Consider the following 17,105-nt stretch of genomic DNA (forward strand, 5'->3'; position numbering starts at 1 on the left):
AAAATACCCCGGGCTTCTGACAAAACAACCCGGGCTTAAGCCCCGTAAGCCACCCCCCCGCTCCGCCCCTGATTCGAAGCACATAGTGCACACTGTGGGAATTTACGACTGTGCGTGAATCCCCCCCTGATATTGGTATGATCCAAGCTCAGGCACTAAGCGACTGAGCGAGGGGGCGGGGCAGCTGCTGCCCGTGAGTGCACTGTTGGAGAGACGGAGCCAGCCATACTAAGGAGAGCTTAAGTTTGACCAGGTACCAAAGCAAATCATTCGTACCGTACAAATAATGTAAATATGACGGTGCATCACGAAAGATTGATATGAAACTGATCACTTGACCAATATTACGTTACTTGCTCTTCAAGTGAATCAACAAATGGCAAAATGAAAAGCCGAACAAATGCTTTTTTTTTTTTTTAGAGAGTCTTAGCTTACGTGTGTTTATTTCATATTTTCAGTTCTTACCCTCCCCGACTAAATCGGTTTCAGTTATGTACTGAAACATAAGAATGGACATTCGAGGGTTCTTTCAAAGAAAAAACTCAGGTAAATGTTATTTTATATATTATGCTTTTTATGTTGTTCAGTATATTTCTATGCAAAACAAGAGGGATTTCAGTACACAGCAGGATATTCACATTTGTAACCAGATATTTACATACACTTTAGGGAGAAAACATAAAACATTTTTACTGTACAACATCAATTTAGAGTAAATTTTTGTTTTAGATAAATATTGAAATATATTTTGAATTAGTTAAATTTCAGAATAAAGAGAGACAGAGCTATTTTTATCACTTTCATCAAATTTAGGAGTACATGTACACTAAATTTATTGTTAATTAATAAGAAAACTCCAGACGATTCCATTCTGAGCTGAAGAAGCTTCTGATAGGTTAGTAGAGTCCATGTGAGTAAATTGGTGGCACAGCTGTGGATGCATATAAGGCAAAACACAGAGCCTGTTTCTTTGACATGGGAAAATCAAGAGATATCAACCAAAACACCAGGAAAAGAACTGTGGAGCTCCATAAGTGTGGCTCAAGTTTGAATACAATTTGGTGCCATTTGCAATTAAGAAATACAGATAGTTTCTCTCTTTACTCTTAAAGTTAACAAATATGTTTTTATATTTATCTAAAAAAATAAACATTTAGTCTGATTTGATGTTACAATTAAAAAAGTGTTTTTATCTGAAGAGTAAATATCTGGTTTCAACTGTATATTTGATGATTGTCAGCACAAAGAGAGAGAGAGAGGAGAACGAGGACTGAACAGATGAACAGGAGCAGGTGAGACACACATGTTAGTCAAATGGTTGTTTACCAAAAGTATCACCGTATCACAGGTCCTCATGTATCTCGTACCTAGTGTTTCTTTTTAGGTTTGTTATTTTTCAAATTCTATATTTATTAAGTTTTGCAGGCTTGTTTGCACAACAAGGCTAAATAATTATATAAACTTTTCTCAATCTAAATATTGTACTTTGGTAGAATTAAAAAATAAGTGTAGTGCAGGTCTATGATGATTTTTAGTGCTGCTATCATCTAGTTCTGATTCTGGTTCTGTCTTGGTTAAGTCCTCAGTAGTCCTGATTTTGAACTGTTGTAGTCCTGTTTTAATTCTGGATCAGTTCTGGGTCTGGTTGAATTGGGGTTTAGTCCTCGTGTCTTGATACAGCCCTGACCTTGTTCTGCCTCGCTGCTTAATTAAAAAACTAGTTTAAGGTGTCCTGCACATGTGATATATATTTTTCCCTCTATGAAGTCATTCTTTTTTGAACAGAGCCTATTAATCTTTCAGTCATTTCTACACCCCCCCCCCCAAAAAAAAAAAAAAAAAATCCCACATGCATACTACTCTTTGGGCTAAGCCCCGGGTGTTTCAAATGTCTGGCTCCGCCTCTGCCATCAACTATCCAATAAGGCAAAATGAGACTGTAAGTACCAGAGAAGTTGGTTAGCAGCCTCTGAAGATTTGCATACTGATTCATTAAAAAAACAAAAAGATGTTGTAAAATATGCTTGAACAGCCATTATTCTGCACAGGCAGACTGCCCAAGTAAAGTCTGTGTGTGGGAGACAATGCCTTGGTCTGTGACTGGCTGAAAACACGTTCTGAGTGAACCCAGTAGGTGTGTGTTGTATCACATGTAGTGACTGAGAAACTCACTAATCAAACGATGGGTAAACACATTTATCGTGCAGAAATGCCGACTGATTGAATGTTTGACAATGAATTGTGCCAAGGACATAGTCCATGGCAAAATTTACTGTAGGGCTGTAACTGGTTTGCTATCACATAAGGTTAGGTTTAATACAGTTTTCTATAGTGATTTCTAACCTTGCTATTTGTAGCTCTGTTCCAGCTGATGTGATAAATATTCATTAGAAAGTTACAGTTTGGTGAAATTCTTCTGATATGGAGCATTGCATAGATTTTCTTTGGGAGCTGTTTCTCACGCAGAAATAATAATCTAGGAGACGTGACCTTTCTTGAGGACACAAATGAAGCGGTTTTGTGTTTTCTCCACGGCATTTGCATGATACTTAAGAAAACAGCAAGAAGCTTGTAAAAAAACAATGAGAATGCACTTTGAAAGTGTCTGAAAATGACTGATTGTGACTTGTAAAGCCCCCTGTGAACACTTAAAAACCTAAAGATAGACATTTTGTGGTGGAAAATCTGGTTAGTAAAGGCAGGCTAAAGCTAAACGTGTGTTCTAAAAGAAAATCAAATCTTGGTCTTCAAAGTGTTATTGTTAGAAGAAAAAACACTGGGCTTGCTGTAAATCCAGCTGCAGATTCTAAATATGTTTGCATGAAGTTCAATCCAGCGCTCTCTAATAATGTGTCAAACTGTACTGAGCTTTGAAGTGCTGCATTCAAAACCAGGAGATCCTTAGCAGTCAAACTGGGACTTAACTGCTAAGCCATATTAACGATCGTACTCCAGGAACTATCTGGGAACGACGAACACACCGAGCCTGCCTTGCTCTCTACCTCCTCTCCTTTTCTTTTCATCTGTGTTTTCACAAAGCAGAGGAGCCGAGTCTTTGAAAAATGACCTGAGAGAGAAAGGCAGACAGCAGCAAAAGAGGAACAAGGGGGAAGGGTTTTAGCGTCGCACAGGCAAACTCAAGGGGCCACAGTATTAATGGGGAAAGGGCTTCAAAGCTGTTGGTGATGCACAGGGGCCCCAAGCAGGAGATGAGGTGTTAGGGTGCGGGGTGGAAAAAGATGGAAAGAAGAGAAATGAAAGGGAAGGAAGAGGAAGGGAAGCGAGAAGACGCTTTTCTCTTTTCTGTCAGAGTGAGGTCAGCCACTAACTAAATGTTCAGCTTATCCTCTTCCTCTCATGCTGTGGAATCTTAGGTCTAGGCGTGCTTACTGGAAGAAGAATAAGGTACACTTATTATCTTTGACACTACTGTATAACTAAATGTCATATTCCATGTTTTCTGATTCTGTTGCTATGCTGGAACACAACAAAGATTGCCAGCCCATTAAAACTTTTGTTCTTGCTGCTCTGAAATCTTTGAGTGGATCACTGGAAGTTTGCATTAGACAGCAGATAACAGATGGACGTGGCCGCCCTGACTGAACAAGCTTATAATAGTCTTTTCACTCACTGTGTGTCTACACAGCACTCAGCATTTAATCATTAGTTATTATTAATCTCTGGCCCTCTTCCACAGCGTTTCTTTTGTCCTGTCTTTCTCCCATCTTCCCCAACAAATCGTGGCAGACAGCTGCCCCTTCCTGAGCCTGGTTCTGGCCAAGGGAGTTTTTCCTTCCCACTGTGGCTGAGTGCTTGCCTGTAAGAGGTCATCTGGGGCTTTCTCTGTATTATTGTAGGGTCTCTACCTTACAGTATAAAGCATCTTGAGGTGACTGTTGTTGTGATTTGGGCTATATAAATAAAATAAAATAAAATTAGTGTTTTAGGTGCTGTGTTGTTGTTGTTGTTGTTTTTTTGGAGCAGAGGATAAAGTGCTAAGATACAGTCCCGATCAAAAGTTTAAGACCACTTGAAAAATGGCAAAAAATCATATTTTGCATGGTCACCATTTTTTCCTCTTATTTCAAATTAAGAGGTGTTTCCAGTCCCTTTGCAAAAGGTGTATCAAATCAAGACCTAGTGATTCAGTCTGCTTTTACAAACATTTGGGAAAGGAAGGGTTGTTGTAAAGAGCTCACTGAATTTGAGTGTGGTGCTGTAATACGATGCCATTGATACAAGTCAGCTGAGGTTATATTATATATATGTAGTGATATGTATGAAGTGATAAAGCTACATGAAAATGAATGCTGTCTTTGTTAGATGTCATGCCTTGTGTATACTCTTTGTTTGCTTGATTGAGATTTGTAATTTATTGAACTGCTCAGGTTGCTACTTGTTTGAACTTGCAAATCCACTGAAGCTTAATTAAAATGGGCTTTTAGTTTGAAGTGGTTAACTCATTTCAGTAGTGAATTCAATACAAAGCTTCATCACCTTTTATTATTGTGCACACGTGCAGCAGGACTTATCTTTCTATGTATTAAACACAAAAAACACATATAGAAACACACACACCTGTTTATTTCTGTTAAAGAAGAGTGCCTCATACAGTGCATGCTGGGACATCTGTTACTATGCTAGTTATGCAAGGTTAATTTAATGGGTTGAATGAACCCTGAGATCTGAGCAGAAAAATCAGTTTTGTGATAAACTGACTTTAATATTACAACATTTACATGCACAACATTTGAGAACTGTGCTAAAATCTTATCCAACATTTTATGGTGTCATCAGTAGCAGCTTACAGTTTGTTCAGTTCATTCAGTTTCAGAACTCCAGTCACTGAGCTCAATATGTGTTTTGCCTGAGGAGGACATTCTTTAATTAGGCTGTCAGTAGCAGATTGACAGCCCCTCCACCCCTCAACTAAAACATCAATATTAACTGTTAACACAAATTTAATAGGCTATCAGTTTTACTTGTGCTGATTCACCTCCATCCATCAGGTGAGTAGTGACCAGTATGGGCTTAGTACCAGGGACAGGTACAAAGAATTTTCCCCTCTGTGGAACTCCATGGAAAATCTCTAAGTGTGAAACCGTCACTGGTGATGACCCCACCAACCCTAACCCTAAATTTAAGCAAGTAGGAAATATAATTTAGTTTTTATGCAATTGTTCTCCCAACTCCTAGTAATTAAGGAACAAAGAAAATAATAATTTATAATAAGTAGGTTCCCCTCTTCTCCAGATGTTAGGATTATGGTTACTACCTATGATGACCTCAGAAGGTTAAAACAAGGTAGAAATATTCACTTTATTCAGAATTATTCTATATGAAATACCTTAGTGAACATGAACTTTTCAGAGTATTTTTTATTTGTCTACTGCCCATATGCTCTCAGCTATTCTTTGCACAGTGCCAAGTCTCCTCCTGCTTAGAAGTTTGCAAAGAGCTGTAAATCCTCTCTATATATATACACTTGGCTTCCCGTGGCTTTAAAAGCTAGAACTCTGTGTGATGTCTGGCTGCAGTAATGCAGTGCTGCTTACTGATTTGGTTTTGTTCTGTTGCTTTCTCATGAGCGACTGGCTGGAGGCTGTTTGGGTGAGCGATGAGGAGCGCTGTCTCAATGAACGGCTTCAGGGTGGCCAGGGGTGGAAAATGGAATGTCACGCAGACACATATGCATCCATACACAAAGACAAGATACAGATGTTTCATACTTGAACACAAAAACTCAGTGGTCCTTGCACAGTCCAACCTCTCCCCCACCACACACACACACACACACACACACACATCGCCAGTCTTTTATCTCTCTCTCCTCGTCTCATTTCTTGTTGCACTGCTTCGGGCTGTGTGCAAATTCATTCACTGTGAAAATGGAAGGCAGCTCCGCGCTGCACACTTTCATTTAGTCTCATTCAGTTAGCCACAGACTCTCTGCATGCTGCTCTCACCCACATTTCAGTTGAAATTAAAGATGTCTAATCGCTTATGCAAATTTCAGAGTCAACACCACACGCCCAGTCTCCAACTTTCTGGGGCCTTTGACGTCTACTCAGGGTGGATGTCGCCTGTAGGCTCCGACACTGTGTCTGATTTCCTATTGCAGAACAAGTATTGTGATTAGCAAGCAAAGCGATTGTGCAGATAAAAAAATGTGGTCTTCTATGGGGTCAGAGTCGTTACAACTACATTAAATGGACTTTTAACATTGGAGCATTGCTCCTGCTGTTTTTAAATAACTCTCAAATAGTTACATTTCACACATTCTGTGATAATGGTCGCATGCAGGAAGTCATCACTAAATCCCATTCCCTTCTCTTTTTTTTGCAGATGCGTAGTACTCGAGGTGTATCCATTTGGCCTGTGGGATTTGTGGGTGGCAGAGCATATGAGCGCCCCCTGGTGTCTGGGGGTAAAGTTGTGGGCTGGTACACTGGCTGGAGGCCAGACCGACCTTTTGCCACCGACATGGCAGGTAAGAGGCAATCTGTACATCAGCTAAAGCGCAAGGATTACTTGGTCGGACATAAATATAACGAGCTTCTACCATCCATGTCCCCACATCCAGAGAGATATATGGATCCGGATTAGTGTTTTATATTTTTTTAAAGAAAAGTAGCTAAAGGTTTAGATCCATTTAATGAATTTGGCATGAATAAGTTGGTTTAAGGTCAAATGGTCCAAAGGGAGGACGCAGACAGCTCAAGTTCCAAAATCTAAAAGATGAATTGTTAAACTGAATGTGTCCTATGTGGACAGTCAGCTGACATGGCAAAGAGTTCAAGTATACATTTCACAATAAAAATCTAACACATTTTATTATATTAACCAAATGTCTGTGGCTCCCTTATTACTAGCAAAATGTCTGGCCATTAAAGCAAGATGCTGTACTTAACTATAGAAAGAAATCAAGGATATCTTTTGAGCTACACAGATATGCAGACAGGTTCATATGTCTTCTCTGTCAGTGACTTCTTTATGGGGGGGGGGGTTTAAAAGAAAAACTATAAGTTATATAATTAAAAAAAATGTTATTCTTATGTTCAAACTTTAAAGTTGTTGGGATCAGTTTTTTCCCAGATATTTGTTGTTTAGATTTGCGTTTCTTATGGGCATTTTCTAGTTTTTGTGTTGCCGAGAACAGTATCAGCATTCTTGTTTATTAAACTCTTAGTAAAACCAGTGTTCCTGTGGCTGTGCGGTGTATGGGGCACATGGAAGTTCCTTGTCACGCAATAGAAAACATTCATACTGAGCATAATTATTCCAAAATTTATACAAAGCATCTAAACATTCATAGTGACATTTTGTGAGGTGGCTTAACATTTATAACATTGCTCCTTTGGTATATTACATTAAGTTCATGTGACTTAGCCTAAGCACCGTAGTGCCCCCTCAAGATAACAGGTATAACCCACTTCTCTTGTGCTGACTTCACTTAATTTTCTTAAGGCAATAATGTGGCATACATATTACATATATGTGGTTTATTCAGTAAGGTTGCTTGTAGCCAGCCAGTATGTTTGTCATTAATTTATCCAGATTTATACAATTTTATTACTGACTCACTATTACTCGAACCACAGATTTATTTGCTGCCAGCGAGTAGAACTTGTACGACTTTCAGTGTTGCCACAGTTACTTTGAAAAAGTAATATATTACGGACTACTGATTACTCCTTCCAAAAGTAACTTAGTTACTTTACTGATTACTTTATTTTTAAAGTAACTAAGTTAGATTACTAGTTACTTTATTAGTTACTTTCAGAAGCTGCCAATAACACTCCCCACTGCCTCAACATAAAAACATCAACCGATTTTGCCAATACTCACTTTATTGGAAGTGTATTTTAACAGTAATGTCAACAATATATCTCCTGACATTTGAAGTTGAACTTAAAACTTTTTTCCTGACAGAAATACTTGTTTGTATGAAAATAAAGACAGTCTTGTTACTTCACTTAACATAAATACTTTTTATAAAAAAACAAACAAACAAACAAACAAACAAACAAAGAGTCTTTCTTGACTTCCCTTAAGATACTTTTTATACCATCCACATGTAAGCACTATTGTCCGCTTTTGTAACTTTGGACTAATCTTATGAAAAAAAAAAAAAGAGACTGCAGGTCCAACTTAAATTGCCTTACTTCCTTGCAGGTAATTGTTTTAAGTTAATCAACTTGAAAACTTTAATAAGTTTATTAAGTGACTTTGATAAACTTAATTCAATTACTTGTAAATAGTTATTTAAATTGGATTCCCCATTCTCTGTTTTTTCAGTATATGTTGTCATCGCATGTTATGGGGGAAACAGTAGAGTGGAGCGAGTAAACCAGTGGTTGTACCTCATTAACAGAAGCTTCTCAAACCTTTTGTCAGAAAGTCGATTTCTTTTAGGCGTGAGCACCAAACCTCCCAGACTAAAAAGTCGCTCCACAGGAGCACTTGATGGGGTTGGAGTGTTATACTTTAAAAAAATTGTCTTTATGCTTGAAAATTTATGCAGAATCTGAAGGTCGTAGCCTGACATCAGGTAGTCCATGACTTCTTTTTCTGCAGAATAGGTCTCCTCCTCTGGCTCTGCCTCAAAAGTGAAAAAGTCCATCTCACCTTGGCTGCTAGATGTAGTAGCACTGGGCACACTGGCAGGGTTTTTTGCCAGAGGAGCAGTGGTGCAACACTCTGCTGTCAGAAGCTGTTTTACTCGCTCCCTCCTTCCTGCATCTCTCAGCCATCGGAGTTTGAATTTTGGACAACTGGCAGCTGCAAGAAGGGCATCTTTGTCATCCAGCACACCGGCGAAACGAGTCTGAATAGCCTAAAAAACATAATTGATATTTTTATGCCTACAATTTATTATGTTATTGAATTATTTGCAAACCATGCCTAATATGAGATCAGTATTATGGATTAATTTTGTTTTAGGTTACTTGTAAACATTTTAATTGTTTTAATCTTATTTTTCAATGATAATTAATATTCTGTTCCATGTTTGTGAATTGTATGAAGCAAAAAATCTGACTAATTTCAAGATAGAGCGTACCTGTACAATGGCATCTGGAAGGCCTGCAGTCATCCTGGAGAGGTCATCTTTCACAGCCTGGGTCTTCTGCATCAGAACTTCAAGTGTTGGTAGTAAAGTTCCATATGGACAGTCGCCTTGTAAAATGTCCAGTGCTGCAGTCAGAGGTTTCATGGCCATGCAGTACTCATGCAGGAACTGGTATTCTTGATCTTTGAAGCACTTCAGTCCTAGCTTTGTGCACAGAGTATTCAGCTCACCCATGGGGATTTCTGCAATTCTCTTTACAGCATCAAAAAAGGAATTCCACCTTGTGGATGTTGGTATTAGGAGCTTTCTTTTGCTGATTTCTTCCACTGTTTCTGATGCAAGTGTAGATCTACTCGATTTGGTCCAAAGAGCTGTGCATTTTGCTGTGCTGCTCCTATACACAGCCCTGCTCTCTGCATTGGTTGTTAAATGTTTCTCCACATCACGTGTGCAAATTATGTTGATGGTGTGCGAAGCACACCTGCGGTGCGGGGGAAGAGACAGCTGACCATCACTTTCATTCTCAGCCGAGAGGATTTCTGACAGATCAGAAAAAGTGACATCATCGTCTTTGGGGCTGGACTCTTCCTCCTCCGTCTCATCATCGGACTCCGTGACAGGATGATAAACTTGAAACGCCTTAACAAAGTTGGATCCATTATCAGTAACTGTTGCAACTACTTTGTTGAGTAATCCATAAGAGGAGTGGATGTTTTCGATTTCTGTACCAATGACATCATACGTGTGTCTACCACGAATTCGCCTACATGCTAATGCAACCTTGTGATGCTCTAATGTGGTTCTACTGATCCAGTGGAGCGTTACTCCCATATAGCTTCTGTTGTTAGCAGTCCAAATATCCGCGGTAGTTGAAACAAAGTCAATCTCATTCAGTGTGGCCTTCAAATTTCTCTCCATTTCTGTAAACTCCTTCTCCAAGTAAGAAGTAAAAGTCGTTCGGTGAGGCAGCTCGGCATTAACAGAAGTAGGGATCTTTTTTATTATGGCACGAAACGAGGGCGAGTCAACAGTGTTTATAGGTCGCATTTCTTCTACAATATGCTGCGCGACCAACTTCTTCAATTCTTCATCACTTACTGGTTTTGCACCAAAGTCCAACTTTTGTTGTTTGGGGGGTGTAGGACCTTCTGCGGAAGTCACGGCTCTCTGCTTCGGACCACTTGGTGGGACTCTCTCTGTGAGTTTGACTGTGCTGTGCTGCGACTCCAAATGTTTCTTTAAGTTTGACGTAGTGTTTTTGAAGGTAGATAACACTTTTTCGCCAACACAGAGTGTACAACGAACCTTAATATTTAAATCTTTAGTTGACAGAAACTCAAAATAGTGACCATATTTCCAGCTAAAGAATGAACATCTCTCTCCCTCCATTGTTGTTTACACTTTTTTACGTCGCTGGCTGCTTGTGAGCGGGAAACGTGACCTGTCGCTTATGTGACGTTTCACGACACGTATGCGTTTGTCATCCGCTGAGACGAAAAGAAAAAACCAAATCTTTTTGCTTAAAAAAAAATAGTAACGCACAGTGGTTTGGACAAGTAACTTTAATCTGACTACTGTTATGGAAATAGTAACGCGTTAGATTAGTCGTTACTGAAAAAGGGGTCATATTCGGAGTAACGCGTTACTAAGCAACGCGTTACCGGCATCACTGACGACTTTTTCCAAATGACCTGTCGCAACTAATCGGTGTATATGTCAGGCAATGAGTAACAAGAAATTGCAGTGTAGAAAAGCTAAATCATGTTTGCAGCCAGTCTGACTCAGCATTACCTTTACAGTGTGACCAATGGAGCTATGAGAAGTAGATTGTGCAAGTGTCTCATTCTGTCTGTATCTTAGTCATAGTTTTAAAAGAGATCTGCACCAGGCGTGATCATCAAGCGCTTTAAAATCAAATCAGCTGGTTAAATGTATCATTACAGTTGATAGATACTGTATCAGTCACTGTGAGGCTTTAGAATTCAGGTCACGTGTCATCCATCTGTTGGTTTAACTCTTACCACTCGTTGCCAAATTGTGGATTACACAGCAGAGTTATTTGAATAGGAAATTGGCCATTACATGTGGGGCTATGAAACTGTAAAACAGGTTTGCAGAAATGCCACTGCACTCACTCTGAATCTGTGGGTGTGCTGAGTCAGATAATAGAGGTGACTATGCAACTTTGGTTGCTTTTTTAACTTCTTTCTGGAAGCTTCAAAAGGTTTTATTGACGAGTTCATTGATTACAAAACAGTTAAAGCCAGTTGGAGTGTTTCGGCCTGCTGGCTTTCATCAAAGCAGGAAACCAAACAGAAAACATTACTCCGTGTTCCTTGTGTCCTGAATTTACCTGCTTAGATCAGACAGCTTTTCTGTTGAGCTTCTGTTTTTTCATGGATTAATTTGCCATAAAATGAGATCCGATCCTTCCAATTTAATGTTCTGATTGTAAGACCTCCACATAGGACCTGCTGTGCTACTTTGACTGATTGTTTGTTCCGGAGAAATCACCACATGGGATTGTAGAGCGCTGTAAAACAGTGCTGAACAGCAACAGACTGGGAGGAATTTGAATTTAAAGAAGCCAGAGGGGTGAAAAAAAAAGTCGGAGGCGCCAGGAAACTGGGCAGCTGATGTTTTTTAAATAAAGCAGATTCTAGAAACACTCCTCAGATGACAGCTGCTGGTTACCTACCTGTGCCGGCACACCTATCAGTCAAAGCAGCAGCTGCTGCCATCTACACATTACACCTACAGAATGGAAACCCATGCCCTGAAGCTCCCAGTGCTCAGTTTTTGTGCTGATGTTAATGCCAGAGGAGGTTTGAAACTGCAGTTACTCAGTCAGCAGAGCACTGGTGACTTTTACACACTGTGCACCTCAATAGTTGGCATCCCCACTTTCCCCACTTCATGGCTGAATTTCTCTGGTTCCTGAGCACTTACAGCTGATCATGGAATATCTGGGAAGAAAGCAATTTCACAAGCTCACTTGTTGCAATCATAGCACACAACACTCGAATACAGCGAGCTCTTTACAACAACTCATCCTTTCCAAAATGTTTGTAAAAACAGACTGCGTGAATAGGTGCTCGATTTTATGCACCTGTGGCATAAATAAATGAAAAGAATAAACCTGTGGAATTCAAAGATTAAGACGTGTGGCCCTTTTGGGACCCTTATTTTTGTCTATGTAGTGTATAAATAAATAGATGTCTGAATTCATTCATTGCACAAGCCAGTTTAGTGATTGACTATGTTATGCAGGACTACCTTACTATGACTTCTATTATATTTTTCCAAAGAATAAATAGCAGCCTGAGTGCCCAATCTAACTGCTGAGCTCATTTTGGAGGAATTCAACACTTACAAGGGCAAAAGGATAAGAGTGTAATAATAATAATTATTATTATTATTAGTAGTAGTAGTAGAGGTAGTAATAGTAGTAGATACAGGACATTTATGCCAGAAAATGTTTTAATGGCAGACTGCACTAATATGTGCTTGAATTTATACACTGTGGCAATGGAACTGAAAACCCTTGAATCCAAAGGTTAAAAGGTGTTGCCCAGTGTGTCCCATGTACAGCCAGCATAAAAGTATCCAAATGTACATCTATTGTACATTTGGATATTTTAACATCTGTGGGGACTGACTTGCTATTGGCCTCAAATGGCCATTGTAGAAAAGATGTTTTTGGCCCTTGCTTTGGTTTTATTGATTTAACACTTAAGGTGTCCGCTTTAAACAAAGACTAAAGCCACTGTGTCTGACCCCAAACTGGTCGTTTTCATTTGATCTTAAGAGAATTATCAGACTTCTTGGCTTGTCTGCAGATTTTTTAGTGTCTTTTAGCTGGTTGAAGTCTACTGACTTAGTTCATTCTCATCATTCTGCTTGACTTGCAGCAGGCAGTTGCTGTCAGAGGTGAAAAAGTCCTATTAATAACTGCAACACCTGCCAGAAATAAACATCAAGTAAACATTTACATACTGAAGCTAGTGGAGCATTTCTCTCATGAGTCTCTTGAAACCAAAACAAAGCTAAAAGGAAGCTGATTTTTGGACCTATACTGTCAGGTGGACACATACATGACCCCATACAGGATGTTTCAATAAGTAACTGTTTGCTAAAGTTTTCCGTTTGAATGTTTTGCCTTGTTTACAATATTTACAGCCGGCTCCACTGCCCCCTAGTTGCAGCTCTAATGGAGGTTTGAACAAACAGTCTTATTTAAGGCGGAGTATGGAAAGCTCAATGTTCAAGTGTCACGTGATCATATTGTAATTGGATAGTTCAAAAAATGGGAAACAAAAAATAGAGAATGGGAATAAGGCATCTAATTGATTTAATGAGAATATTAGCTATACTAGCCTAACAAGCAGCACTGATGTTAGCTGTATTAGTACACTTGGTTCAAAAGTAATGTTCTTCAAAGATAATGTTCACTCTGCAGTAATAATCCACAGCTGCATGGCTGCCGGATACTTTCTGGATTGGCTTTAATTCTCAGACGGAAGCTACTTCCATGTTTTTCTGTTATTAATATATGAAATCAGCGTTAAATCCTAAACTGTAGCCAGATTTTTGGTTTTAGGGATTTCAGATTGTTATAATTGGAGCAGACAGTTACTGGCAATGACAGGTGTCCTGTTTATGTCATCAGGTTTATTGGTTTCATTGATCACTTCATGCTGTTGATGCAACACACATTAACCTTGTTTTGTCAACTTTGTGTTGGCAACAGAAAGAAAGCCTTTAAGTCGTGACCAAACTTTAGCACAGAGTGAACCGATGTTACTCCACAACTTTGACGGCATGAATGAAAAAGCGTGTGCGAGGTGTGTGAGTTCTGAAGAGAGCACTTCATTCCAAATTGGTCCTTATATTTATAATCCATTTAATGGAGAGCAAAGCAGACATCCCCATCAATCTGTTTACATCTTCATATCTCCTGTGTAAAAATCCAATCAGACTAGTGATCAGCCTCCGAGCTCCATTTGACCCGAGAGCAAATAATTCATCACACTGACCAAATAATACCACCCTGCCAGTCCCCAGTCATTATCCCACTTCACCCGCACATACACTGTATTTAGACCCTCTGCGCAAGATGCTGTTTGTTAAATGTTTAGAGAAAGTGACACAATAGCAGGCTATAGCGATTGCAGGCTTGTATCGTTCCAAACCCCAATGAGGACACACTCAGCACACGTGCACAGGTCGGCCCCTGGGATTGGTTTTAATTAAATCACGATAACAGGAGCGGGCCAAGATCTCATCCCTCCATTCTCCCTCAAACCATCACCTAATCACACACAGCACATACACTGACACACACACACTGTAATTATCAGCCCTACTTTTACACCGCACTATATAATTACGCTGTCAATTTGCAACGCTAAGATTTACTGCCGAGCCCTGAACACAAAGCATTTTTTTGCTTTAAATTCTGTAAGGACAACAATGGCTGAGCCGGGAGAGCGACCCAAACTTTGTTCACTCTTAAATTATTATTCATGGGATTTACAATAGGGTGTCTGCAGAGTGCTGAGTGAGTGCCAGTGCGTGTCCTAATAGTATTGTGTTATACAGTGCTGTATTGTTAGCAGACCACTAAAGCTTCCCATCTACTGCTCGGTCTCATTTAGCCAGACACAATGGATCCTGGACAATGATGGTGTGGAGTACTATTCACCTCAGCATGTGTGTGTGTGAATATGCACATGTGCCCACAGACACACAGATACAATTACATCATGTGTCTATTGGGGGAAAAACACAGGCAAACACACACCTGCAGGCACTTGAATTGATACAAGTAGACAGGCGTTGATGTTCCATGACACGCACATATTCATGCATGCAATTTTCCTAAAGTGCATCACGGCTGCAGAACAGAGCAAATGCGTTCATATGGGCTCACAGAGCAAATACAGAAACACAAGCACGCACAGACATGGCAACACAAAGACAGTCTCTCTGTTGTTGAAGTGATGCTTACGCTTTGGGGTGCTTCCTGAGATCGGGACATGAAAATGTTTAACCCCCTAATAACCCCAGTGGACCCGAGTAAGAAGCTGAACTCAACAGACAATAAAATTTGTGGCACACGAGGAAAATATAGTGTAACAGACTGAAAGTGCTTGGGGACACATATACATATCAATTTGGACAGGTTCAAATTTAATGTAAAAGTAAAATCCATTTTAATTTGGCCGTATGGCTCTGCTAATGTGGCGCCCGGGAGCAAGTCTGACAAGTAACACAATTTGTGTAATTTTGCCACTGTATACCACCATAGTGCATTTTAAATCCAACAGTCAGGACCGAAGTGCACACTTTCAGATTTAAATAGCCAGCGATAAAGGTGTCAGAACCAGAGAATCAGGCCATCCTAATAAATATAGCACTGCTGATAACTTGCGTATGATTGCGTACGCTGTAATTCAGTTCAGCTCAAAAATGGAGAAGGAAATGAACAAATCCTCTGGCTCAGTTTGCTAATCTGTGGGGGGTTCTGTTTTTTTTTTTTATTGTTTTTTAAAATGTTGTCCTGGAATCCAGATTTACTTGCTCCTAAATTATGCATAAGTATAAACACAAGTAAAGGTAGTCTGAGTTTGTCTATTAAAAGTTCAGGAAAAAACACATGAGTACTTTTTAATAAAAAGAAAGAGAATTTCTATGTGAAAATTATTACCCAGCTTTCAGCTGCCTTTCAGCCAAGCAAACGCACATGAAAATAATCATACTTCAAAGCAAAGATGCAATAATTAGTCACACTTGCTTATGAGTAGGATGTAATGTGCTAAAGTTGTCTTGAGAAGTTTGGACTTACAGTACAGAACACAGTTTCCTGAACTCAACACCTGGCGTTGGATTGCCTTTGTTTCTCACTTCTTTCTGTCTGATTTTGTCTGCTTTTCATTGTCAGGTGCTTGTAATTCCAGTTGCCACTTGTCAGTCACATGGTGTGGTGGAACTTGACACCTTTCTCCTTGGATGTTCTGTTGTTCTTGTCATTATTTAAAACAAATTTAAAAAAACAAACTTATCTCTCTGCTACACACACCACAAACTGTTTACTTGAGATCTGAAGCAGATCTAAGAGGAACACTGTTGTGGTATATGAAAGGGCGACGGAGGTTCCAGAAGAAGGTCATTCGTTTTTAGCTTATGATGTCAGTGTCACAGTACTTTGTTCTTATGTCTGTTTTTACCCTGGATAAACTCTTTTGCACTTCCTGTCAACGTCTTAACTGGAACTAAATCAAAGAGCAATGGGCGGGGCCGAAGAGATGAATAAAGTGAGAAATCAAAACTGAAAACTGGCTATATAGCATAACAGTGTGATCACACAGTTCCCTCAGGCTATCAAAGCCTCACATTACACCATGCTAATATTAATCAATAAAGTCCATAAGGCTGTGCCAGACATTGCTCTCGTTTTCATTTTATGTTCTATTCACATTTCAACTTGCTTTCTATTTCCTCATTTTACTTAGTTATGTGTGTGCTCTCTGCTGTACTGTTACTTACTGGGTCACAATAACCTAGTAACCATAGTAAGCTAACGGCTAAATCCATGCCTGTAGGTGAGAAAAGTTAATTACATACCTAAAGACTCAGACTGGCAGCAACCTATAAAGCTAAGGATACAAAAAGAAGGTTTAAACCACAGCTAAAATCACAGAAAGATGCTACACAGTTCAGACAGACAGCTCGAAAGTCATAGTAAGACAGCTAAAATGAAGCCGTTTGGGGTTGGTTGGTGTGTACAGATTTTAGTTTTAATTCTAAGAACCTTATCTTTTAAGATAGGCTTAAAAAAGATGCAGTCCCTACTTAATTCCCTGTGTTTGATAAGTATACATATATAACCTCCACATGATGCGCTCCTTTGTCCTCTTAATGTTTCTGCATCATGCTGTTAGCACAAAATCAATGCTTCATTTCTCAAGAAGGATTTTATTGTGAAGCATATTTTGTAAAAGTGCTCTGGAACATTATGACAGTACACATTTCC

At 39.4% G+C, this 17,105-nt stretch overlaps 1 protein-coding gene across 1 annotated transcript in view; it reads left to right on the forward strand.

Annotated features, from left to right (window-relative positions):
* The window catches only part of b3gat2 (beta-1,3-glucuronyltransferase 2 (glucuronosyltransferase S)), a 63,945-nt gene that overhangs the window by 25,081 nt on the left and 21,759 nt on the right, over positions 1 to 17,105 (forward strand). The window contains exon 2 of the mRNA XM_080869354.1: positions 6,346 to 6,490. Coding sequence (XP_080725480.1) covers positions 6,346 to 6,490 — 145 coding nt within the window. The remainder of the gene's footprint in view (positions 1 to 6,345; positions 6,491 to 17,105) is intronic.

Source organism: Rhamphochromis sp. 'chilingali' (assembly GCF_963969265.1).
Source record: "Rhamphochromis sp. 'chilingali' genome assembly, chromosome: 20".
NCBI lineage: Eukaryota > Metazoa > Chordata > Actinopteri > Cichliformes > Cichlidae > Rhamphochromis > Rhamphochromis sp. 'chilingali'.